The sequence below is a fragment of the Pseudochaenichthys georgianus genome, chromosome 6 (assembly GCF_902827115.2).
Source record: "Pseudochaenichthys georgianus chromosome 6, fPseGeo1.2, whole genome shotgun sequence".
Taxonomy (NCBI): domain Eukaryota; kingdom Metazoa; phylum Chordata; class Actinopteri; order Perciformes; family Channichthyidae; genus Pseudochaenichthys; species Pseudochaenichthys georgianus.
In genome coordinates this window covers 7,281,305-7,305,741 of record NC_047508.1, presented here as the reverse complement: position 1 = coordinate 7,305,741, position 24,437 = coordinate 7,281,305, and the positions used below count along the sequence as shown (strand labels likewise).

The following is a 24,437-nucleotide window of genomic DNA, read 5'->3' as shown; positions in this document are numbered from 1 at the left end:
AACGGAAGCATATATAATGTGAACAAAATAGGTCCGAGCACTGAGCCCTGTGGCACTCCATGGCTAACTTTGGTTTGCGTGGAAGATTCATCGTTAACACGTACAAACTGAGAGCGTTCAGATAGATAGGACCTAAACCAGCCTAAAGCAGTTCCCTGTATGCCAACTAAGTGCTCTAGTCTTTGCAATAGGATATCATGGTCGATAGTATCAAATGCAGCACTGAGATCGGGCAAGACAAGAATAGAGACAAGTCCCTTGTCTGAGGCTATTAGAATATCATTTGTGACTTTAACCAGAGCTGTCTCTGTGCTATGATGTGTTCTAAAGCCAGACTGAAAATCTTCAAATAAATCATTGTTTTTTAAGTAATCACACAACTGTTTTGCGACCGCTTTCTCAAGAATTTTTGAGAGGAACGGAAGATTAGAAATAGGTCTATAGTTGGCTAAAACCTCTGGATCGAGGTTGTGCTTTTTAAGAAGCGGTTTTATCACTGCTACTTTGAATGATTGTGGAACATAGCCTGATAATAAAGACATATTCATAATATTTAATAAAGAAGTGCTAATTAATGGAAAAACTTCCTTCAACAGCTTAGTTGGAATTGGGTCTAACATGCACGTTGATGGTTTAGAAGAGAGAATCATTGAATGTAATTGTTCAAGGTTAATGGCTGAAAAGCATTCTAGTTTACTATCTAGTGTAATATTAGAACTTACGATTCCGGGAGCTGTTGATAACACTATACTGGTCGAAGGCAAGAGGTCATTAATTTTGTTTCTAAGAGTAACAATTTTATCGTTAAAAAAGCACATAAAATCATTACTACTGAGTGCTAAGGGAATAGAAGGCTCAATCGAGCTGTGGCTCTCTGTCAGCCTGGCTACAGTGCTGAAAAGAAATCTTGCATTATTCTTATTCTCATCTATTAATGAAGAGTAGTAGGCTGCTCTCGCTTTACGCAGTGCTTTCTTATATTCATTGAGAGTAATATGCCAAATTAAACGAGATTCTTCAAGTTTAGTGGAACGCCATATCCTTTCAAGTTGTCTAGACTTTTGCTTTATTTTGCGGGTTTCGGCATTATGCCATGGAGCTAATCTATGTTGTTTTATTTTCTTCTTTTTCAAAGGAGCAACAGAGTCTAATTTTATTCGCAGCGCATCTATAGCACTATCAACAACATGATCAATTTGGGGTTTGTATAAGTTTCCTCCCCTACATGCAGACATGCTATCGAGTTAAGTATTGGTTGAATCTCTTCCTTAAATGTGGCTATAGCACTAACAGATAGGTTTCTGCTGCAAGAGCTTTTGACTAATGCTTTGTAGTCTAGTAACAGTACTTCAAAAGTTACTAAGAAATGGTCGGATAAAGCACGATTATGCGGTTCGACTAATTTCTCAATTTCAATACCATAAGTCAGAACAAGGTCGAGAGTGTGATTATAACAGTGGGTTGGTTTATTTACACTCTGACAGAAACCAACAGAATCTAATATAGAGTTAAATGCAACAGTAAGGCTATTTTTATCATCGTCAACATGAATATTAAAGTCACCTACGATAATTACTTTGTCTGTTTTAAGAACCAAAGTTGATAAAAACTCAGAGAATTCTGATAAGAATTCTGAATAAGGACCTGGTGCACGATACACTGTAACAAATAAGATTGGCTGCAAAGTTTTCCAGGTCGGATGCGTAAGACTAAAAACGAGGCTTTCAAAAGAGGTATAATTACATTTTGGTTTAGTATTGATAAGTAAACTTGAGTCAAAGATTGCTGCAACTCCACCTCCTCGGCCCGTGCCTCGAGCAATATGAGTGTTGACATGGCTGGGTGGAGTGGCCTCATTTATGCTGACATATTCTTCATGTCTCAACCAAGTTTCAGTGAGACAGCATATATCAATATTATAATCTGATATTAAATCATTTACCAATATTGCTTTAGATGCTAGAGATCTTATGTTTAAGAGACCACATTTAATCTTCCTGTTTTGTTGCACTGTAGTAGTTGTTACATTTACTTTTATTAGGTTATTATGTATGACACCTCTATTAGGTTTTACCTTAAATTGTCCTTGGGCAGACACACACACCGCTAATATTGGGTATTTTATTGGGTTCGGGATTCCTATGGGTGACTGCCTAGGAGAGAGCGCAGAGAAGCGTGTAAGACTGCGACTCCGCCTCCTGGTCTCAACTCCAGTTTGTCATGGATTACGTCCACAAAGCCCTGAAATGTTTGCCGAAATGAGATCTGCACCTTTCAAAGTCTCTCTTAATCAGACCAGGTTTTCCCCAGAAGGCTGTCCAATTATTTACGAAGCCCACATTGTTTGCTGGGCACCACCAAGACAACCAGCGCTGAAATGATGACATGCGGCTATACATGTCATCATTGATCAGATTGGGGAGGGGACCAGAGAAGATTACGGTTACAAAACAAGACACAGTTGTGAAAGGTAGGCAACACAAAAAGGTCAGAAAAGGTTCAGAAGGTTCAGAAAGGTAAAAACACACAGGTGGAAATAATCAGGGCGGGGCAGACAATCACAAAAGGCAGGAAAACACAAAGACAGGAATTTAAACAAAACAAGTAGAGGGTTCTACAAAATATAACAGGAAACCCAAAAAGTCCAACACCAGGATTGTGACATATCTATAGTAATGACACAAGATTTAAGTATCAGAAGCAATCTTGTTCCCGTTTTTAGTCCAAGCATTATTGGCCAATCACATTAGCGGGCTTTAGTTTTATGCGCTTTGGTCCAACTGATGATGGGTGATATCTCTCACAGGCTCCGCCCTCTACTGGACACTATGAGTACTCCCATGTATCCTATTCACGCACGCATTCCTTCACTGAGACTTCCATAGACGTAGCCGGCCCCTGGGCGGGCCTACCTGAATGCATGTGCACCTCCTCGCATAAGAGGCGGCCTCGCCTCCTCACTGCTACATGTAATGGTCAGGAGCGACAACAGCACCACAGTGGCGGTGGGGAACTTGTGGTTATGGGCTGCAGAGGTGGTGTTATCTCTGAGAGCCCTCCACATTCCCGGTCTGGAGAACAGGGGGGCCGACCTCATGCCGAGGGGCGGACCCCTGCCAGGCGAATGGGCGCTTCACCCGGAGGTGGTGAAGCGGATCTGTTCGCCAGCCGGCGCAACACCCACTGCACACTGTTGTGCTCCATGGCTCTGAGCGACGACTCGCCTTTGGGGGTAGACGCGTTGCACACGAGCCATGGCCAAAGAAGCTGCTTTACGCCTTTCCACCATTGCGTCTCATTCTCCCTGTCCTGGGGAGAGTGAGGCGGAAACGTCTGTCAGTCATCCTGGTAGCACCGGATCACGTGGGGGCGCCGTGGTACTCAGAGATGACACAGATGAAGGTGGGCCAGCCCTGGGCGCTCCCCCAAGTTTGGGGGGTGATCTCCCAGGAGGAAGGTGCAATCGGGGCGATAGTATTCAGTCTATCCAGGCAGCTAGAGCGGGATCCACCACAGCCTGTTACAGGCCAAAGTGGCTGGGATTCCGGCGATGGTGTGAGGAGCCCCCTATCTTGTAATAGGAGGTGCGCGCGCATTCAGGTAGGCCCGCCCAGGGGCCGGCTACGTCTATGGAAGTCTCAGTGAAGGAATGAGTGCATGAATAGGATACATGGGAGTACCCATAGAGTCCAGTAGAGGGCTCCGCTGTGCTTATATAACGTCGGGTTACCATATGTAACCCGACGTTATAAGACTAAGAATAACTTCCTCATCAATACATATTTTTAAACATATTCATGTCAATTAAAATGACACAATAAACCTCAGATTTTATTTGCCATGTTATCAGTTTGTTAATGTGTGTTCTTTTTGAAGTTTCTACAGCAAACCAAATAGGAGAAAATCAAGGACTGGATGTCATCTATCGCCTCATCCCTCACTATGCCACTACAAATCAGCACACCATCAAGTAAGTATACCCAGCCTTCCTGCAGTTGACACATACATCCCATATCTCTCGTGATCACACTCAGTCTCTGGATAACACTAGCTAAAGGACAGATATAGTACTCTGCACTATTATCACTCAGTCATCACCTCCAAGCTAGCATTCTAGCCTTAGCTTGGAGGTCTCAGCTAATGTGCAAATGAATGGCAATTTATGGAGGTTATGGCCCCTGGCTGAGCAACAACATTAAATAAAATCCTTCTCACAGCCCGGAACCAAATTATGATGGACCACTGACATTCAATCACTTGTTAATTCAATGAGCACCTTATTTATACTTTGGCAGATGGTGGACTTAGCATTAGATTCTGGTGTCAAAGGCCAACATGAACAACACGCTTAATTTAAGACTTCTTACCCTCTCATTTCAAATGCTCAGTGATGGTTTCAGATGTCTGGTTGGTCCAGTTTAGATCTGGTTCATTTTGATCTCTAGATATTTTCCTCCATTTTTCTGCTAAATTATGAACCATCCAGATCTCTCAGGTCTTCAGGGACTGGTCAGCTTTCTGTCCCCAGAGTCAGAACTAAACATGGTAAAGCTGCGTTCAGTTATTATGCTCCAAATATCTGGAACAAACTCCCAGAAACGTGCAGGTCCGCTACAACTCTTACTACTTTTAAATCCAGGCTGAAGACTTATCTTTTTGTCGCTGCATTTAATTTTAATTGAAACTAAGTCGTTGTGTTCATCAGTAAAGTGGAACTTCTGTGTGAACTATTCATATCTTAATGCACTGTAACTTTTTATTCATGTACTTTTTATTCATGTATTTTTTCTTTTAATGTTTCTTTTATTATCTTTTAATGTTTTTAAATGCCTTTGTCTGAATGTCTTTCATTTTTGTAAAGCACCTTGAATTGCCTTGTGTTGAAAGGTGCTATATAAATAAAATTGCCTTGCCTTGCCTTCAATCCAATAGCACTTCCAGTAGCTGCTTTCTCAGGGTTGCCAACCTTGGGTACCTGGCTGGAGTGAGATTTTGATATCATGGGTTTAATTACACATATGCACACTAAATGACTGCTACCGTGTCAGTAGCGGGACCTTAGCATATATATAGGATATATATACAATATATAGAAATACACAATATTGGACACATAACTATAAAGGGCACAAAGTTTCATTCACTAATGAAAGTCAAACACATGTTTACACTGTTTTATTGTGTGCATAGGCCTGTCGCGATAAGCAATTAATTGACTTATCGTACGATAAATAAAAATGAACTCGATAACTTTTCTGACCTCGATAAATTGCCATTTACATGAGGATGTGACTAGCAGTTTGAAAGGGTGTACTTGAATTATTATTATTAGGGCTGTCAATTTAACGCGTTAATAATGCGTTAACGCAAACAAAAATTAACGGCACTAATTATTTTAACGCGATTAACGCATGTGTATTTTTTTTCTCGGCCGCCCCGTAGTTTCAGAGCGCATCGAGTTTAAAATACCATCTACAAGCTGATGCTGACAGACCACACTCACCACGCTCACCGGCAGGCACCGACTGGCTATTGGGAGGTCCGGGAGGGTGTGTGTATGTGTGGCCCGAGCGAGCGAGAGAGACCTTACGTGCATTGTTGTTGTTAGCATCTGGTGCTAGCTAGCTGCGCTAACGGATATAAGGAGCTGTTTAAATGAAAACAGAGGAGCGACATTTCGCCACAACTGCGCCGAGCACTTGACTTTATGCAGGAAGCCAGACAGCGGGACATTGTACGAAAAGTCAGCAAACTCAGCACGGATAGTGCGCGCAACATGATTGCAGCGTCCAGGCAGCTCCCGTTCGAGCATATGCCTTGAGTTGCACATAGCTCCAACGATCCATCACACACACACACACACACACACACACACACACACGCACACACACACACACACACACACACACACACACACACACACACACACCACACACACACACACACACACACACACACACACACACACACACACACACACACACACACACACGCACACACACACACACACACACACACGCACACACACATGCACACACACACGCACACACACACACACACACACACACACACACACACACACACACACACACACACACACACACACACACACACACACACACACACACACACACACACACACACACACACACACACACACACACACACACACACACACACACACACACATACACACCATTTGTATTGTATTATTGAATGAGAGAGGTTCCAGGTTGAATTGAGGCGAATATTTGTAATGTTCAGAGGTTGTTGTGTTTAATATTCATGCGAATATGTGTCATTGTTCAAATGATAATAAACATTAGCATAAAGCATATGTGTCCACTCATATGTTGATAAGAGTATTAAAAACTTGAAAAATATTCCTCTAAGGTACATTTAGAACAGATAACAAATGTGCGATTAATTGCGATTAACTATGGACAATCATGCGATTAATCATGATTACATATTTTAATCGACTGACAGCCCTAATTATTATATATTATCATTATGTCAGTGGTCTAAAATGGTCACACAACGGTGCCGACAATATTATCGTTCATCGCAATAATGTCCGGGAAAATGTATCCAACTAAATTAATTATCGTGAGATGCCTATATATGAAACGCACACACACAAACAAATCTACAGACTTACTCCAAACTGCCAAATATATTAATTAACACACTCTTACTCTCATACACTCTTTGACTCTATTTTGGCCTAGTAGAACAATAAGCAGCAGACTTTTACTTTTTAATTATTTCTACTGGATCTTAGATCTGCGCATGCGCAATGCGGGTCGGGGATTGACCAACCGTCTCCCACTGCTCTACTGTCTGTTAACATTGTTAAGAGTGGTGGGGGCGGGGAAGGAGCGGATCGACAGCTTGAGCAGCTGCAGGGGCGGATCTAGACAAATATTCATGGGGTGGCAAGAGGGTGGCAGGACATTTTGAGGGGTGGCATCACCTGGCAGACGTACAGTATATGCTGATTTAATTGCAGTCATATCAATTAATGTTAACTTGGAAAGCCACAATATTAATATTTTAATTCAATAACATAGGTGACATTATTGTGGCACATCAGTAAAGCCTTACATATAAATATATAAGGTGGCAGACATCATTTAATGAATTTTAACTGAACAATAACTGAATGAGTTTGTTTCACTCTTAGACCAGTAGGGATACCAAATCTATGAAGACTGCTGTAATAAGTACATTAATTAACTGTCTCATAGATGTTTGTCTGAATGAATATGATACTATTAACAATCATATTATTCCTATCAGCTGTCAATCACTGTTATGATTTACATATTCATTTATTATTGAATAACATATATTTGTTGGAGGAGTTAATGATGAATGTTCCACAAGATGCTTGCTCACCCTCCTTCAAATTTGAAAGACAAGTAATTATATCATGTATCAACATTCAAAAGATTCAAACAAACAGTTCAGCGCCCCACGACTTCACTGCAAACAGTTACAACCTTGACCTTACATCAGAAAGAACAAACATTAAAGAAGTGACTAACTGCATCAGTTAGGTTTAAAACGTGTATTCAGCTGTATTCATATACATCGCTGCAGTTATTATCCAGTGGAAATCCCTTACCTACTGGCCTAGTTAAATCAAAGTGGTTACTTTTTTTTGGCTGGGCAAGACACAGTCTTATTTGACTTTCTCAGGACATAAAACTGGCAGACCCCCACAAAGAAAAAAATATATACACACATACAAGGTTATCATCTGAACAGTTTTTTATGCTCATCGAGTCATCCGTGAGCAGAGCATCAAGTTGGCATGCCTATTTCAGCTGAATGCGGCGATTACCATTTTGTTCAGCAAAGCGCCTCACAAACTCATTAAGATCAACAGCTTTAGTGCGTTTTGATTCAATGCTGAGAACAGCCAAACTTGACAGTCTCTTCTCTGTCATTGTAGACCGCTATGGCGTTATATTTGTGCCTCTATCCTGAGCACCCAATGAAACATGTTGAGCATAGAAAATGCTATTGATCATTTTTGAGCACAGAGAAATATAATTTCTCTCATAAAACTCCTGCTTCGTGCAATAGTATGAAGCTGCAGCGTCGGAGACAGCAGTTACAGGACCGCTCTTGTAGAACCGCACACACAGGTCCTGGGTATGTTTTTGTTAAAAGAAAACAACACTGTTAAACACTGTTCCTTCTACAGTATCATAATTCTCGTTTCATAATTATTATTATTAATAAATCAAAGGTGTCTTCGAAGAGGTGCTAGATTATTGAAAAACAACTGTTAGTGTGTTCATGCACCAGCCTGCAAAAGATAAACAAGCAGTTTGACCAGTTCAGTTCAGAATACATTTTTATTTATTTTAATTTCCACACTGTGGGGGTCTGCTGTCAGGCAGTTTTGGCAGAGCTCATATTATACGTCAGTTGTATATTATTGTTATTGCCTAAATAATCCAGTATCAGTCAGGCTGTTTTACCTTTGTGTAATAACAGGAATACAGAGTAAAGCGTTGAAGGTAAATGTGATTTAAAGTAATTGTTACTTGCGTCAATTGTAAGAAGAGCTGTAATTCCCCGCCATTAGGTAGCCTTAGCTAGCACTTTGTGTCGTACGACACCATGACTCTTCCCAATCGACTGTAATATGAAACCGTAGGCTCATATATGGATACATATTTTGTTGTCTTCGGGGTTCCAGTTTTCGAGTACACAGATAAAGGGACGTGGTTAAATTTGGCAAGGTTTTGCCGAACGAGCAGTGGCGTTTTTATATGTACAAAAGTGGTGGGGCACAAACAACTTAGATGTCTATAGCTTCTGCAGTGAGGTTCATGGCTGGTGAGGCACTGGCACTGACTCTTCAGGTTTACAAATATTATATTTTGACCTAAATCAAAATATAATATTATTTTCAAAAGCTTTTTTTGTCTGATGCTTCAATTAATTTTAAACAGACAGTTCAACAGAAGGATACCCAAAAAATGTAATTTTATCATTTACATATTGAATTGTTCTCCAGTAAGATCCCATTTTCAATAAAATTGCAGTCTTACCTTGACTTGAAGATTAAGTCCATTTGCCTATCCCTCTGGACAAAGATCTCTATTACTTTTTTGTAAAAGTCCTCCTTATGTTCTTGTAGTTTCAAAAGTCTATCATAAATCTAATCTAATCAATAGATTTATGATTCGAAAATTATAAAGTAGGGTAGACATGTGGATATTATCCGGCTGAACAAAACGTGCATTTATCTAACAGCTACGTTTCCCACAGATCTTATTTGGAGCTAAAATCCTATGGAGAAATCTCATTGCTTTTTTGTCGAGGGAAGCCATGCACAGCTTACTTCCGGGTTTTAGGACGCGTCACTGCAGCTCTCTCGTCTCCTCTTCACACACCACACTTTTCGCGGCACACGTACTTACAGCCAATCAGCTCTGAATTATGTGAGATGACGTATGGTGGGGATGGCAGCACTATGCCCCTATGGTCATTATTTTTTTGCCACACACATTAAATAGCAAAATATTCTGAGCATGCGCAGTGTAGTTTTTACAGTCACCATTGACTTAGACAGTAAGAGGGAGGGGCAGGATCGGGGTTTGTCCCACATGGCTGTAAACAGCTCAATAGGCACACACTGTAGACACTAATTAGAAGAACACAGACTAAAACAGCAATGTACAGACGAATCATATGATTAAACATGATCTTAAAATATATTTAATATATTTTTTAATTAATTTTTTGTATTTTTTGTAATCATTATTTTTAATACTTTCTGCTGACACTAGGTGGGGCTGTGCCTCACCTGCCCCTAATGACCAGTCGCCACTGCGAACGAGGCAGTCTCTTTTTATCTTCACCAAACGATTTGTTGTTCACCATCTCCGTTATAATTTCTTCATCAAGCTCAATAGGCGAGGCATAGGATGAGTTATGGATTTTAAATGTGTACATTGATAGGCTTTAATTCCACTCCTCCATGCCAACTCCAGGTTCACCTGGCACTCATTGTTTTCACAAGACACATGCTGATTTTCTCCCCACACTTTATTCTGAACATGCAGAGGAATACTTGTTCCATGGAAGGCTTTGTGGACAGCATAGACTCCATGTTCAGGATCTATGCATTCACTCACACACTGCTTTCTTTCCATGTGCCTTTTCACATTTTTTTTATTCATGAGAACATGGCATATGGGATATTTCTTCTTGAGTACAGGCTCTACACGGACCCTTTGCATCTTTCGCCCTGGGATGATGGGGATTGCTGGATCTGGGATGATGGGGATTGCTGGATCTGGGATGACGGGCATTATGGGCGTTGATGGATCTGGGATGATGGGCGTTGATGGATCTGGGATGATGGGCGTTGATGGATCTGGGATGATGGGCGTTGATAGATCTGGGATGATGGGCGTTGATAGATCTGGGATGATGGGCGTTGATGAATCTGGGATGATGGGGGTTGATGGATCTGGGATGATGGGCGTTGATAGATCTGGGATGATGGGCGTTGATAGATCTGGGATGATGGGCGTTGATAGATCTGGGATGATGGGCGTTGATGAATCTGGGATGATGGGGGTTATGGCAGAGTGCTTCGCCTTGCACAAAGCCAGGTGCTTTACAAAGTCTGATTTGCGCGCCAGCATGGATTGGCAGTAGCTGCAGTGGAAATTATATACCGGTCGGCAATTTAATCCACATCTGTGAATGGTATACCCTTAAACATAAGAACTTAGAATTGTAGTATTATTATTTTGTGATCATATTATTTAAAAGTGTAAATTATGAATACCAAACATCTGGATCAAGTAACTGGTCACCACAAACAAATCATAGGACTTGTTTTGATGTATTGCTCAAATGGAACTGATCATAACATTCAGGTTGCTTTTAATGCAGACACATTGCAACTCCATTTACATTTCACAAGAGCATTTTTGCTAACTTTACCTTCATGGAGAACTGCACGGTGGAAGTGGATCTCTAGATGGCTTTTGACCTTGCTGTGTTTGGTTGGAGAGAACAAAACAGAGACACAGAACGGGCAGTGAAAGTCGTTGCAACAAGTCGTGCACCGTTGAAGGTCCGGCAAGGATCTCCCCTCTTGGATTGAAATATGCATCTTGAAAAAGAGAGAGCCTAATTGGTCAAACTGAACATTTTGAAACAATTTCACAGACAGACATAAATTAGGCCTAATTGTTAGATTCTGACACGACAGATTCTAACCTACATAATAGGCCGACATAACTGACTAAAACACCTCATGCAATATTACAAAACATGTCAAAATGATGAGACTGTCTGATAAACAGTAAACAGGCAGTCAGCACAGTGAAGATTATTTACAATGAATTCAAATTGTAATACAATGACTATTAAAGAAGCATTTACACTGAAGACAGCACTTAGGCTACTTCTGATTTAATGTAGCGGATGCACAGATCATATTGCCATGCTTTTGTCATCCGTTGAAGTTTAATTAATTAGCTGACTATAATTAATTATCAGGGTTGGGAAGTTTACTTTTTTTAAATGTAGTAGGTTACAGATGAGTAATTATTACCCTGTTAAAAATCTAATAAGTAATGTAACTTGACTATGTAACTATTTGTATTGAAATTATAATGTTAATTATGGTTATTTTATATTTTTTTTGAGTCACTTTGGATAAAAGCCTCTGTCAAATAACATAACCATAACATACGGTTTCATTAAACAAATAAACAAAATGGTTAACAGTTGGTTTTGCAGCGAGTCATCATAGGCTATGACATTTAGCACTTGTTGCTTGTATGGCTGTTCAATACAACAGAATAGTTGTTAACTTTAAAAAAAAAAAACATGATTCACATTACTCACACTCTTACTGTAATTAGTGATTCAATTACTCAACTATGACACCTAGTTGGGCTTGCCAAAATCACGCTAGTTTCATTAAACAAATTATCAAATATGCTAACGAAGCTAATGCTTTTGCTAATGTTTTTGCTGAAAACTATAGCTAACGAATAGTTGTTTTTAGAGACTTTAATACGGTTAGAAGCTATCATAAACAAACAGATGTTTGTTTGTATTGCCTTAACACACTTATCATAGTTAATGTTAGCTAATCACACTTCATTTCAAGACACCGGCATTGTTATTAATGTTAAACAAATACAACTTTAAAAGCACTTCACATTACTCACATTCTCTGAGTTGACGTTCACATTCATGTGAACGTGCTCCGTCACGTGCCGCCGTCACGTGCTCCGTCGGACCTGTGTGTGCGGTTCTACAAGTGCGGTCCTATAACGGCCCGTCTACACTACAGGCATCGAAAAATGCTTTCAACGCTTCGCCCATTCACTTGAATGGGGTGACGTAGTTGATTTTGAATCTTCGCCGAACTGCATTGTGGGGAGCGGAGCGTGGCTTTGCAAGCATCACGAGCATCAAAAGTTGAGCAATGTTCAACTTTTGAGGCTCGATGCTTGGCATCAGCCAATCAAATCCCGTTTATGCAATTCCCGCCAGTACAAGCGCTAGCCAATCAAACCTCGTGTATGCTGATACCGCAGGTCTTGACTATTTTCCATATGTCATAAAATGGAGGATAAATTAATCATTGTGGCAAATGTCCCAGTCCTGTATGACTGTACTTTGTTCACCTACCGGGACCTAAACCGGAGGAACCAGGCATGGCGGGAGGTGGCAGAGACAGTTGGTGAAACTGTAAACCACTCCAAGTGGTCTACAGTCGAGTGCAATCCAGTGAGCTGGTTATTTTCTCAGACGTGGACTTACTTATCCTGGCCCTGACACCAGTCATCTAGTTGAGTGTGGGTTGGGTCAGGGTGTGGTTCCTTGCACTCGGAGTCGGGCTAACGTCCACGCTAGCTGCTACATGCTTTGCATTTAGGTGATACTTTAGCACACAACCGTGCTCTTATCGACGCTTCCATCCGTCCGTTTTTTAAAACAAAATGTCCCATCCACGGGGCCGACCAAAGCGGTCTCATCAGCTTGTTCGTTCATGTTTGACTATTGTTCACCGTGGTTTGTTGTTGTTTGAAGTACCATGCTGAAGTCATGAACGTTAGTTGGTGCTCCAGTATAATCGGTACGCCTGAAACTCATCCAGTAAGAAACGTTCCGCTGTGCAAAAATAAGTGCGATTAAAATGCGTTAATTTTTTTAACGCGTTAATTTTTGTGTAATTTTTGTGTAATTAATTAATCTTAATTAATGCGTTAAAGTCCCGGCCCTAATAATAATATATTAATATACCAATATATATATACCAATAATATATAATATATATATATATATGTATAATATACCAATATTACCCTTAATATATAACATAACATATAATACATGCACAGCTATCAAGCATAGACAGTATATTTAGCCAGCATGGAATGTAGCATACAAATAGCATTCATTAATGGAGGAATAATTTAGTAAATTCAAGAAATTAACTTTATTATTTATTAACTTTATTATTTCATTTCATTTTATTAGAGGATGTGTGCAAAAAGAGATGGAAGACTCTGAGGGACAGGTTCCGCAAGGAGAAGAATATGGAGAAGGAGGCAAAAAGAAGCGGTGCAGGGTCTGCAGGGGGGTACAAGCCCTGGCGTTTTATGGCAGTGATGGGGTTTTTAACCCCATTCATCATAGACCGTGAGACGTCCAGCAATGTCCCCCGGCAGACCCTGCCTCCATCCACCCTGGTGGCAGAGGAAGAGAGCCAGGTAGAGAGTTAGCCAGCCAGCCAGTCAGCCAGCCAGTCCACCAGCCAGTCCACCAGTCAGCCCGCCAGTCAGCCAGCAGCAGCCAGCGGCAGCCAGCGGCAGCCAGCGGCAGCCAGCGGCAGCCAGCGGCAGCCAGCGGCAGCCAGCGGCAGCCAGCGGCAGCCAGCAGCAGCCAGCAGCAGCCAGCAGCTGGCCAGCAGCAGCCAGCAGCTGGCCAGCAGCAGCCAGCAGCAGCCAGCCAGGTGGAGAATGCTGAGGTCCGGGGCAAAACACGGGGGAGGGAGAGGGAGATGTCCCCGTTCGAAAGAAGTCTGCTGTCAGCAATTACCCAGCAATTGCCCAGCCAACCCCACCAGTGGTGGAGCAGGACGAGGACTTGCAGTTTTATAAGAGCTTCTTGCCCACCATGAGGCTGATGACAAGGGGACAGAGGGCAAGAGTCCGCCTCGGGATACACCAGCTAATTTTTGACGTGGACCAGGAAACATTTCTAATTTAATAATTTTTTCAGACATACTGATCCACATTACATTTTTTTACATTCATCACTCATCACACACACTTCACTCACAACATTATTAAAGTATGTTATTATGGCTATACTGTGTCTTCACTTGTTCATGTGGTTTGTCAGTTGCAACATACCAGAAGCTTCATGTATGTCGGTATATATAATGTGCTTTCTTCTGTAATTGGTCATGTGAAAACCTATTGAAATTATGAGTGGTTTATCAGTAAAAACAGGGCTGAAAGAAAAAGGTTGTTAGTCATATCATAATATAATAATATCAATTCAAGAAACATGTTTATTAGGAATGTTTCATTTTATAATGGCTCATTTGGAATATTTGCTCTTTAAAGAAAATGGGTAGCTCTTAAAAGAGCTTTTGGTTTGGAGGAGCCATGGTGACCCTACACCACGTTATGCTTCCATGACACGGCACCCTCCTCATTCAAATAGGGGCAGAAGGTCTCCCGCAGTTGGATGGATCGGCATGTGGCGTTGTTTGAGCCCATCCTAGGTGCATCGTGCAGGGTTGGAGCTTCATCACTCGACTCTGCGACGACAGGGACGACAGGTGTGCGTGATGGCCTTCCTATTGTCTTCCTGCGGAGGAAGTTGTGCAACACACAGGTGGCCTTCACACACAACTCTGCTACCTCCGGGCTGGTGGTGATGACACGCCGGAACATTCTCCACTGTGATGCGAGGATGCCAAACGCACATTCAACAACCAACCTGGCCCGGCTGAGGCGGTAGTTGAACAGCCTCCTTTCACACGTGATCTGGCGTCCAGGGAACGGACGCAGCAGGTTGTCCAGCAGCGGAAAAGCCTCATCCCCAACAAACACATGGGGAAGAAGGCCGAGCCGCTCTGCTCCTGGGATGACGGTGTCAGGTGGGAGCTGCAGACTGCCATCTAGGAGGCCCTCTCCAAAAGCGAAATTCCGCAGGCTCCCACCGTCGCTGCTCCTTCCAAAACCTCCGACATCCACTACCCTGAAGAGGTACTGGGCATCCACTACAGCCAGCAGTACCAAGGAGTGGGTGGACTTGTAGTTGAAGTACAGGGACCCATAATTTGCCGGAGCCTGGATCACCACGTGCTTCCCATCAATGGCACCAACGCAATTTGGAAAGTTCCAGCGCTCCTGGAACCCAGCAGCGATGGCTCTCCAGTCCTCCGTCTGTGGTACCGGCATGGTCTCCTCGACCAGCGTGGTCCAGATGGCACCCGCAACCTCCTTCACGATGACAGCCGCTGTTGCATGCCCGACCCGATAGCTGAACGCGATGGTCCTGTATGCGTCACCGGTTGCCAGGTACTTGAGAAAAAAGTAATATACATGATTTTAAAAAATGTCATACGCCACGCAGACACAGACCCCCCCCCACACACCACACAGACACACACACACACACACACACACACACACACACACACACACACACACACACACACACACACACACACACACACACACACACACACACACACACACACACACACACACACACACACACACACACACACACACACACCAAAGACACACACAGACCACATACAAACACACACAGACCACAGACACACACACAGGCCACAGACACACAGACCCACACACACAGACACACACACAGAGCACAGACACACACACACACACACACACACACACACACACACACACACACACACACACACACACACACACACACACACACACACACACACACACACACACACACACACACACACACACACACCACAGACACACACACACACACACACCACAGACACACACACAGACCCACACACACCACAGACACACACACATACCACATACACACACACAGACCACAGACACACACACATACCACAGACCACAGACACACACAGACCACAGACACACACACATACCACAGACACACACAGGGGAGCAATACTGTGTTTACCTAGCTATCTTAATTAATGTCATTCATCTGAACTAAATCACAGACTTCATTCATCCATTGCATGCATTCTCTCTCTTTATATACAGAGTCATATTAAAGAAGTAGAAATACACAAAACGTACCGTAGGCAGATGGCGAGTCGCTCGGCGAGTCCGATTGACAAACGCATATGGGTGTCTGCCTTTGCAATCAGTGGACCAACTTTTCCGAGCAACTCGTCGAACACGTCTTTGCTCATCCTGAAGTACTGCTGAAACAGTACACCATCCAGGCGGAGCTCTTGGACAAGAACGTGGTATTCCCCCCGTTGCAGACGTTTTCTGAGTATCGGATGTACCCAACAGCGACGCACAATATGTGGCCTCCTGCGAGACATTGCATAAACCAACGCTACCCTTGCTACAAAACCGGCATCCATTTTGGCAATAGTGGAGAAGTAGCGGGCTTTTTTTTGCTTTGTATGCCGGGGGCGGGCGGGAGATTCCTGATTGGTTGTTGGTCGCCTTGGGCGCGAGAAATCGCCAAGCCTCAGACACGCCCAGCTTCAAGATTTTTTGTGCTACTCACTTCGTGCACAAGCAGACCGCTGCACGCACGCACGCACGCACTCTCTCTCCCTCGCTCTCTCCAGCCTGTGTGCGCTCAGCTTTGCCTGCACTCCCTCAAATTGTCACAGTGTTACAAATGTGTCACAAAACCAACCAATCGGAGAACGCGAGAAGGTCAATTCTGATTGGCTGGTCCATGTAGAGCAGTGCTTCTCAAAGTGTGGTCCGCGGACCACTGGTGGTCCGTGAGTGCCCCCTAGTGGTCCGTGAGTATATTGGTAACATTTCACATTTGAAATAAATAAATACATTTAAGTTTTCCGCACTCTCCGCAATGGAACAAGCTTAAGCTTCACTTTCTATTGCATGATAAAGCCCAGGGCAACACCTTCATCACACATGTTGCCACTTGTTTGTACCACTTTCAGGCGATTTATAATCTGTTCTAGAAAAACGATGTGTTTTGGGATATTTGTGGAGTAAATGGTCCGCGAGTGTTTTTTTATTGGTTAAGTGGTCCTTGGTATGAAAAAGTTTGAGAAACACTGATGTAGAGAGAAGAGTTGCGACAGCGGATGTCCAAAATGCTTGATCGTCACGTGGTTCAGAGAGACTCAGAAAGTTCCCGGAAGTTCGTGGCGGGCCATTTGAATCACGATTTGAATGCATTGATAACAGGATAGAAATTCAATTTTTGGTAATTAGTGGTCAATAAAGGTTTTGATTTGCAATATTAATACAACATATCGATATGTGTATGTAGTTACATCAATGTGTTTTTTTTTTTTTTAAAAGTAAAATGTGCTAATATTTGAGGATTAAGTTAAAATAAGAAGTATGTTAAGTATGCACGTTAAGAAGCCCCTTTTCTCTAATTCCACAACGTTGGATGAAATAACATTAGGAGAACGGATTAATAGGCTGTTCATGGTTAACGTGTGTTGCTCACTTTATCCGGTATCCTAGCCTAATCTGTTTAGTTGTCCGGTTGAAAATTAACGCAAGCTCTATGCCCATTGTAGAACAGGAAACAGAAGTTGGTCCAGGTTCTGGTCAACCCAAAATTGTGATAGAGAGAGAAACATGTTTTGTCCTTCTGCCACCTCTAATGTTTACAGCAAGTAATCAATACCTCAGAAGGGTTCATGTACATGTAGGCTACGGTGTGTTAGCTGTTTGCTTAAACTACCCATATAGCTATGTTGCAAACTCACCCTTATCTGAAACGATCGGATAAAAGGTTTCGTCAAAGGCATTGCAAACAATAACGTGATATCAGAAAACTAGAAATGTATAACTCACTTGACACTGTGGCGTACTATTCTCTTCATTCAAGTCTGTCATGTCCTGTAAATCCATGTGTAAATGTCAACGATGGATGTGTAATAAGAACGTCTGATGCCTGATGGCAACCAAAAATCCCTCTCTCATCTCAGATAGAAGATATGATTGGAGATGACCAGCCAATCAGAATTGACCTTCTCGAGTTCTCCGATTGGTTGGTTTTGTGGCACATTTGTAACGCTGTGACAATTTGAGCGAACAGGGAGGCAAAGCTGAGCGCGCACAGGGTGGAGAGGTCGAGTGAGCGAGGGAGAGAGCGCGTGCAGCGGTCTGCTTGCGCACGGAGCAGGAGTTTTATGAGAGAAAATATATTTCTCTGTGCTCAAACATTTTCAAGTGCGCGCTCAATAGCATTTTCTATGCTCAACATGTTTCATTGCCTGCTCAGGATAGAGGCACACATATAACGCCATAGGCCGCAAATACCTCATTTCTTCCGTGTACTTGGGTCCGAATGCTTTTCGCTTTGTGCTGTCCCCCCGTTCAAATGAAATTGCAGCCAATCATATTTCCAAGCTCTCATCAGGGCCGGGGGAGGGGTTACAAAACTCGCGTCTTGTGCAGCATTCACTTGCACTCGGACATTAGAGATTTTCTCTCATAAATGTCCGATAAGCCACAACTTTTCTTTCAAAACAAAGATGCCAACTGGGGTGGCAGCTGGCAGTTGCCACCCCACGCCACCCCGGTAGATCCGCCCCTGAGCAGCTGTCAACTCAACATTGTAAATAACCAACCAGAAACGATCGCCGGTTCATCTTGTTTTTGGCGTGAGAATAGTTTGGGCAGCGTGAAAGCGTGAGATTGAGAGTGAAAGCGTGTGTCACACGCCAGATGCGTGAGAGTTGGAAACCCTGGCTGCTTTCTACAGGAAGTTCTTCTCGCTACAGGAAGTTCACTTCGAGTGTAAATTTACACGAGTCTGACATCTGATCATTTATCAATGTTGTCTGAATTATGTTATTCTCATCAAGCTTCACTACACAAAAGTCCACCACCAAGAAAAAAACCAAGACGTTTTTCTCTGTGTTTTTAACTGCATTTTGTGTTATGATCAAAATAAACCTTTATTCGTAAAGCACTTTTCATCCACAGAATCAGCTCAAAGTGTTTTAAAAACAAGGCATACAGCACAAGATAGACACAAAACAAGATAGAAAAGCCAATTAATAATAATAATAATAATAATTCCTTACATTTATTATAGCGCTTTTCCAGATGCTCAAAGCGCTTTACAAATACACATTACACATATCATACATGCAATGGTCACCACTGTGGACAATACCCACAGGAGCAAGTTCAGGTGAAGTGTCTTGCCCAAGGACACACCGGCTTTACAGACGCAGCAGCGGCGGGTTTCACCCCTTGATCTGATGATCATTGCACAGCGCACTGCGCTACACCGTCCATCTTCACGCCTCAAAGTCATCGATGCGCTTTTACAAGTACACATTAGTATTATACATGTACTGTGGACAATACCCACAGGAGCAAATCCGGGTGAAGTGTCTTGCCCAAGGACACACCGGCCTGACGCAGTGGCGGCAGGAGCGAGTTTCGAACTGGAGTTCCCCAGCACCCCCCTTGATCTGATGATCAGATGCACAGACCAATTAAAGGGGAAGTCGCTTATTAAAAGCTATTCTAAAAAAAGAATGTTTTTAGTGAGTTTGCCTCTCTAATATTTCCTAGTAGGGTGTTCCACAGCTTGGGAGAATAGGTGACAAGAGATGGTTGACGATTGGCTATCCCTTAACCTAACCCTGACCCTCTTTATTTCATTGTCTCCAGAGAGAAGAGTCTGAATTTTTGCTTCCTAGCTTTAGTCTAGAACTATGTCAGGCCAGCGTTTCATCGCAACAAAACATAAATCAAATAATCCAATAAAATGGCAGAAATATAAACATGTTTTGGGTAGTTTGCAGTACAATCGGCTGGCATAGTGGACAATTCATACAAATCGGGAAATGTTTAGCTCCACTGAGGCTCGAACCACATTTCTATCCCGATGTTTTTTTCATAGACGGTATTATAGACACTAGTATCATATCAAACTACTTTTAGCTTAATGGTATGGCACTATGAAAATCTTGGTCACTGTCTGCTTAATTGAAGCTAAATTACAGTTTACAGGGAAACAAGATCACCATATCAACATATTCTCTGTGTCAACTAGTGCTGGAGCGACGCGTCGACTTCAAAATATCGTCAACGACATATTTCCGCGTCGACGCGTCGCTACACACACGTGGGTGTGTAAACAAAGCAACAAGCAGTTCGCAATCGCACTTCAAACACAATGGAGACTGAAACGGCTACCACCTCCTCACAGGATTGCGCACGAAGCCCTCAAACGAAAACATCTCGCCCTAGGTCTTCAAAAGCATGGGAATATTTTAAAGTTAGTCCAAAACGCAAAGATATTGTCATTTGCAGTCTTTGCCAAATGGAGTTGGCATATCACACAAGCACAACGGCTATGTTGGAACATTTAAAGCGGCAGCTAGCTGTGGTGGCTACCATTAGCAGCTAGCATTTGCTCTCCGATTTTTACATAAAAATGGAATTATGGATTATAAATTCAATCATTTTTGTATACATAGACGTTAAAAACCTATGGATTAACCGATTCAGCCGCGTTTTTTCTCATTTTAATGCCATTGAACACGTCTTTTGATCAAATTGACAGCTACGGTGGTGAGACGATCTCCCTAGAAGCTCTGTAAAGGTACGTGTTGTGATGACTGTATTTGCTTCCCCTGTCGCGAGTCCGGATCACTCAGTGATGATACTATATACCTACATAATCTGTGGAGTCTCAGCTTTAATCGGATATCTTGTATGTGCAGCTACGATGAGTAATAAGGGTACTTTTATCTTGAGTTCTGTGCCAATGTCCGTTAGCATTTTTCGCTCATGGGTTATTTAGATGCTTCTTATGAGACTTGTGTTTTGTTTTGGTAAACATGGTTTGTATCGGCAGTTAGCTGAGATTATTACCGTTAATCTGGTAGAACACATTAATAGTTTGTTAAATATTAAGATCCCCTGAGACACAGTATTGTGAATTTTTTTTTTTTTAACATTACGTTTTTTTTACATTACGTTTTTTATGAATTGAACAACAGACAAATAATCGTTAGATTAGTCGACTAATCGATCAAATAATCGCCCGATTAATCGTTTTTGAAATAATCGTTTCCCCCCAGCACTAGTGTCAACACATCATCATTTCTCCCAACTCATGCGTAGACTCTGACTCTTATGTAAGCCACCATCCTTTCTCCTCTTGGATCATGTGTCTTCTGCCCATCTGTCTCTGTCAGAACTGATGGCATGTGGCTCAAATAGCCTGCATCCTCCAGTATACCAAGTGGAGCATGCCAAGAGCACCAGAAGTACTGGCCTCTCCGTCCGGCTTCATGACAGGCATACCAGCTCCTGATCAGCCATAGTGAACATGAAACTCCCCCGCTGGTGTGAGGGAATCGGATGCTTTGACATTACACATCATTTATAGCCCTCAGTGTGAGTTTTTTGTATCATTTTCATACAGAATCCAGCTGTTAATTGTCCTAACACAATTACAAAAACTCGGAGATTCCAGATATCAAAGCCAGCTGCTACTTTGGATAATTTGCTCGAATTGGCAACTGTGATATAATAATTATTACAGTGATGTAATAAGAGAAACAAGGCATTAGATATGCCATTTCCCTTCAGTGCGAGGGGAAGTTAAACATGCCTGTCACAATGATTTATCCAATTATAGCTATGATATGGCGACCGTCAGATATGTCGGTTGGCTGCTGTGCACACTTTTAAAGCAGTAAAGTAAGTCAGTCAGCTGTACAGCTAAACCTGTCCATCCATTCTCAACTGTCAACAGCACTTAATCCCTCAGTCCCATCTGTTAGACTGCAAGGCACCTCAGCACTTCTTACTATCCTCTTTAGATTGTTGCAGGTTGGAGCTACTGCAGATTGCAAAGGAGCTATTTCTCTTTGATTGAGAGGTTTTAAATCACAAATAGCTTGTAATGCATGCAGGGGATGTGGAGGTCTAAGGTTTAATTTTGTTAAAGGTCCGAGGTTTTCTGGTTTTGGAATCTTTCCTTGTTGACTTCCTTGATATTCTATCAGTCAATTCTTTTTGATCCTCTTACCAATATTTTGAAATAAATTATCCGATTTTGAAATTCATGGATAAAGCGCACTGGTACAGACACTGAAAACCAAGAAAACAACACAGAAGCAGGCAGAACATTCAGGAAGTTCAGTTTACTTTAGTCATGCAGGTGATAGATTGTCTATTTCCCAAATTTCAACAAATCCTACAAAGGGCATGCACACTAATCAGGGTCCAACATGACAGGGGGGGTCAGTAATGGCCAAAGCAGATACACAGACTAATAACTAACTAAAACTCTGGAGAGCTTCATGTTCAATACGATCAAATGCAATCAATTGAGAGTGAACTGGTAGATATGCTGTGGGGTTAATTAGGTATAGCAGGTGGGGGGATGGGCTGAGGGACCCAAGTGAGAGGAATGAGCTAATTGCAAGGGCAGTATATGAATTGACAAGACGGTTAATGAAATGCAAAACCTGATTAAAAAATGTAAATGGACAGATCCGGGACTTAAACATGCCATTCTCTTTTCTCTTTCACCTATTCACTGCAACATTACAAACTGAAGACAAAGGGGAGAATATCTCTACACCACAAATTGAATATCTCTACACCACAAATTGAATATCTCTACACCACACATTGAACAAAACAGGACCGCAAATCTTTGAACAGTGAGCTGAAACAAAAGCACAACAAAATGTTGCCAATGTAATCTGGTACATTCTGATTGATCTGTTTTCAAGAGTTTGGCTTCAGGAACACATATTTAGGAGCCCCAGCATCCTTAGCACTTGTGACTCAAATAAATATAAAATGCAAACATAGAAATTATATTTCAGGAAAAGTTTTCTTTTCTTATTTGCATATTTCAGATCGGTTGACTTGACTTGTGGCCAAGTACACTGACTTAAGCTTTGTTCGTGTTTAACATTAAATGTTGCAGATCAAATAAGTGTATATTCTTGAGGCATTCTTGCATTTTGTATTAATTGATTAGTTTCTAGTGGCTTGATTGATAGATATAATTTAGTATTATCTGCATAACAAAGAAAGTTAAAAGAGTAGTTCCTTGCCTAACGGATGGTGATCAGAAAATGTCCAAGTACAGAACCTTGTTGCACTCCATGACCAATCGTAAACACATACAAATTGAGACGGTTCAGATAAATACGAATTAAGTCAGCTCATAATACTGTTTGTGAATACTTGGACATTTGGAGGACTATCAAAAAGCCAGAAATCTAGGTGTGTCATGGACCTGAGTTTCAACAGTCACATTAAAACAGTTACTAAATCAGCCTACTATCACCTAAAGAACATATCTAGGATTAAAAGACTAATGTCACAGCAGGATTTGGAAGAACTTGTCCGTGCTTTTATCTTCAGTAGACTCGACTACTGCAATGGTGTCTTCACAGGTCTCACTAAAAAATCTATTAGGAAGCTGCAGCTGATTCAGAACGCCGCTGCTCGAGTCCTCACTAACACTAAGAAAGTGGATCACATCACTCCTGTTCTGATGTCTTTACACTGGCTTCCTGTGTGTCAAAGAATAGATTTCAAAATACTGCTGCTGGTTTATAAAGCACTGAATGGTTTAGGCCCAACATACATTACTGACCTCCTGCTAAATGATGAACCATCCAGATCTCTCAGGTCTTCAGGGACTGGTCAGCTTTCTGTCCCCAGAGTCAGAACTAAACATGGTAAAGCAGCGTTCAGTTATTATGCTCCAAATATCTGGAACAAACTCCCAGAAACCTGCAGATCCGCTGCAACTCTGACTACTTTTAAATCCAGGCTGAAGACTTTTCTTTTTGTCACTGCTTTTAATTGAACTATTCATATCTTAAACTGCACTGTAACTTTTATCCATGTACTTTTTCTTGTAATGTTTAATTGAACTATTCATATTTTAGACTACACTGTAACTTTTATCCATGTATTTTTCCTTAATGTTTATTTTATTAGCTTTTCTTTTTTAATGCTTAATGTCTTTCATTTTTTTTTTTTGTAAAGCACTTTGAATTGCCTTGCGTTGAAAAGTGCTATATAAATAAACTTGCCTTGCCTTGCCTTGCCTTGCCTATCAATTACTATTAATCTCTTCCATAGCACATACATAATCACAGTAACACAGTCGTAGCTGTCCCTTTTGTATTTCCCATCCTCAGTAAACATAGC

General features: G+C 41.9%; 1 protein-coding gene across 1 annotated transcript in view; it reads left to right on the top strand.

The window, feature by feature from the left end:
* The window catches only part of LOC117447508 (cytosolic carboxypeptidase 4), a 181,147-nt gene that overhangs the window by 40,207 nt on the left and 116,503 nt on the right, over window positions 1-24,437 (top strand). The window contains 1 exon segment of the mRNA XM_034084216.1: window positions 3,877-3,970. Within this exon segment, the coding sequence (XP_033940107.1) occupies window positions 3,877-3,970 (94 nt within the window).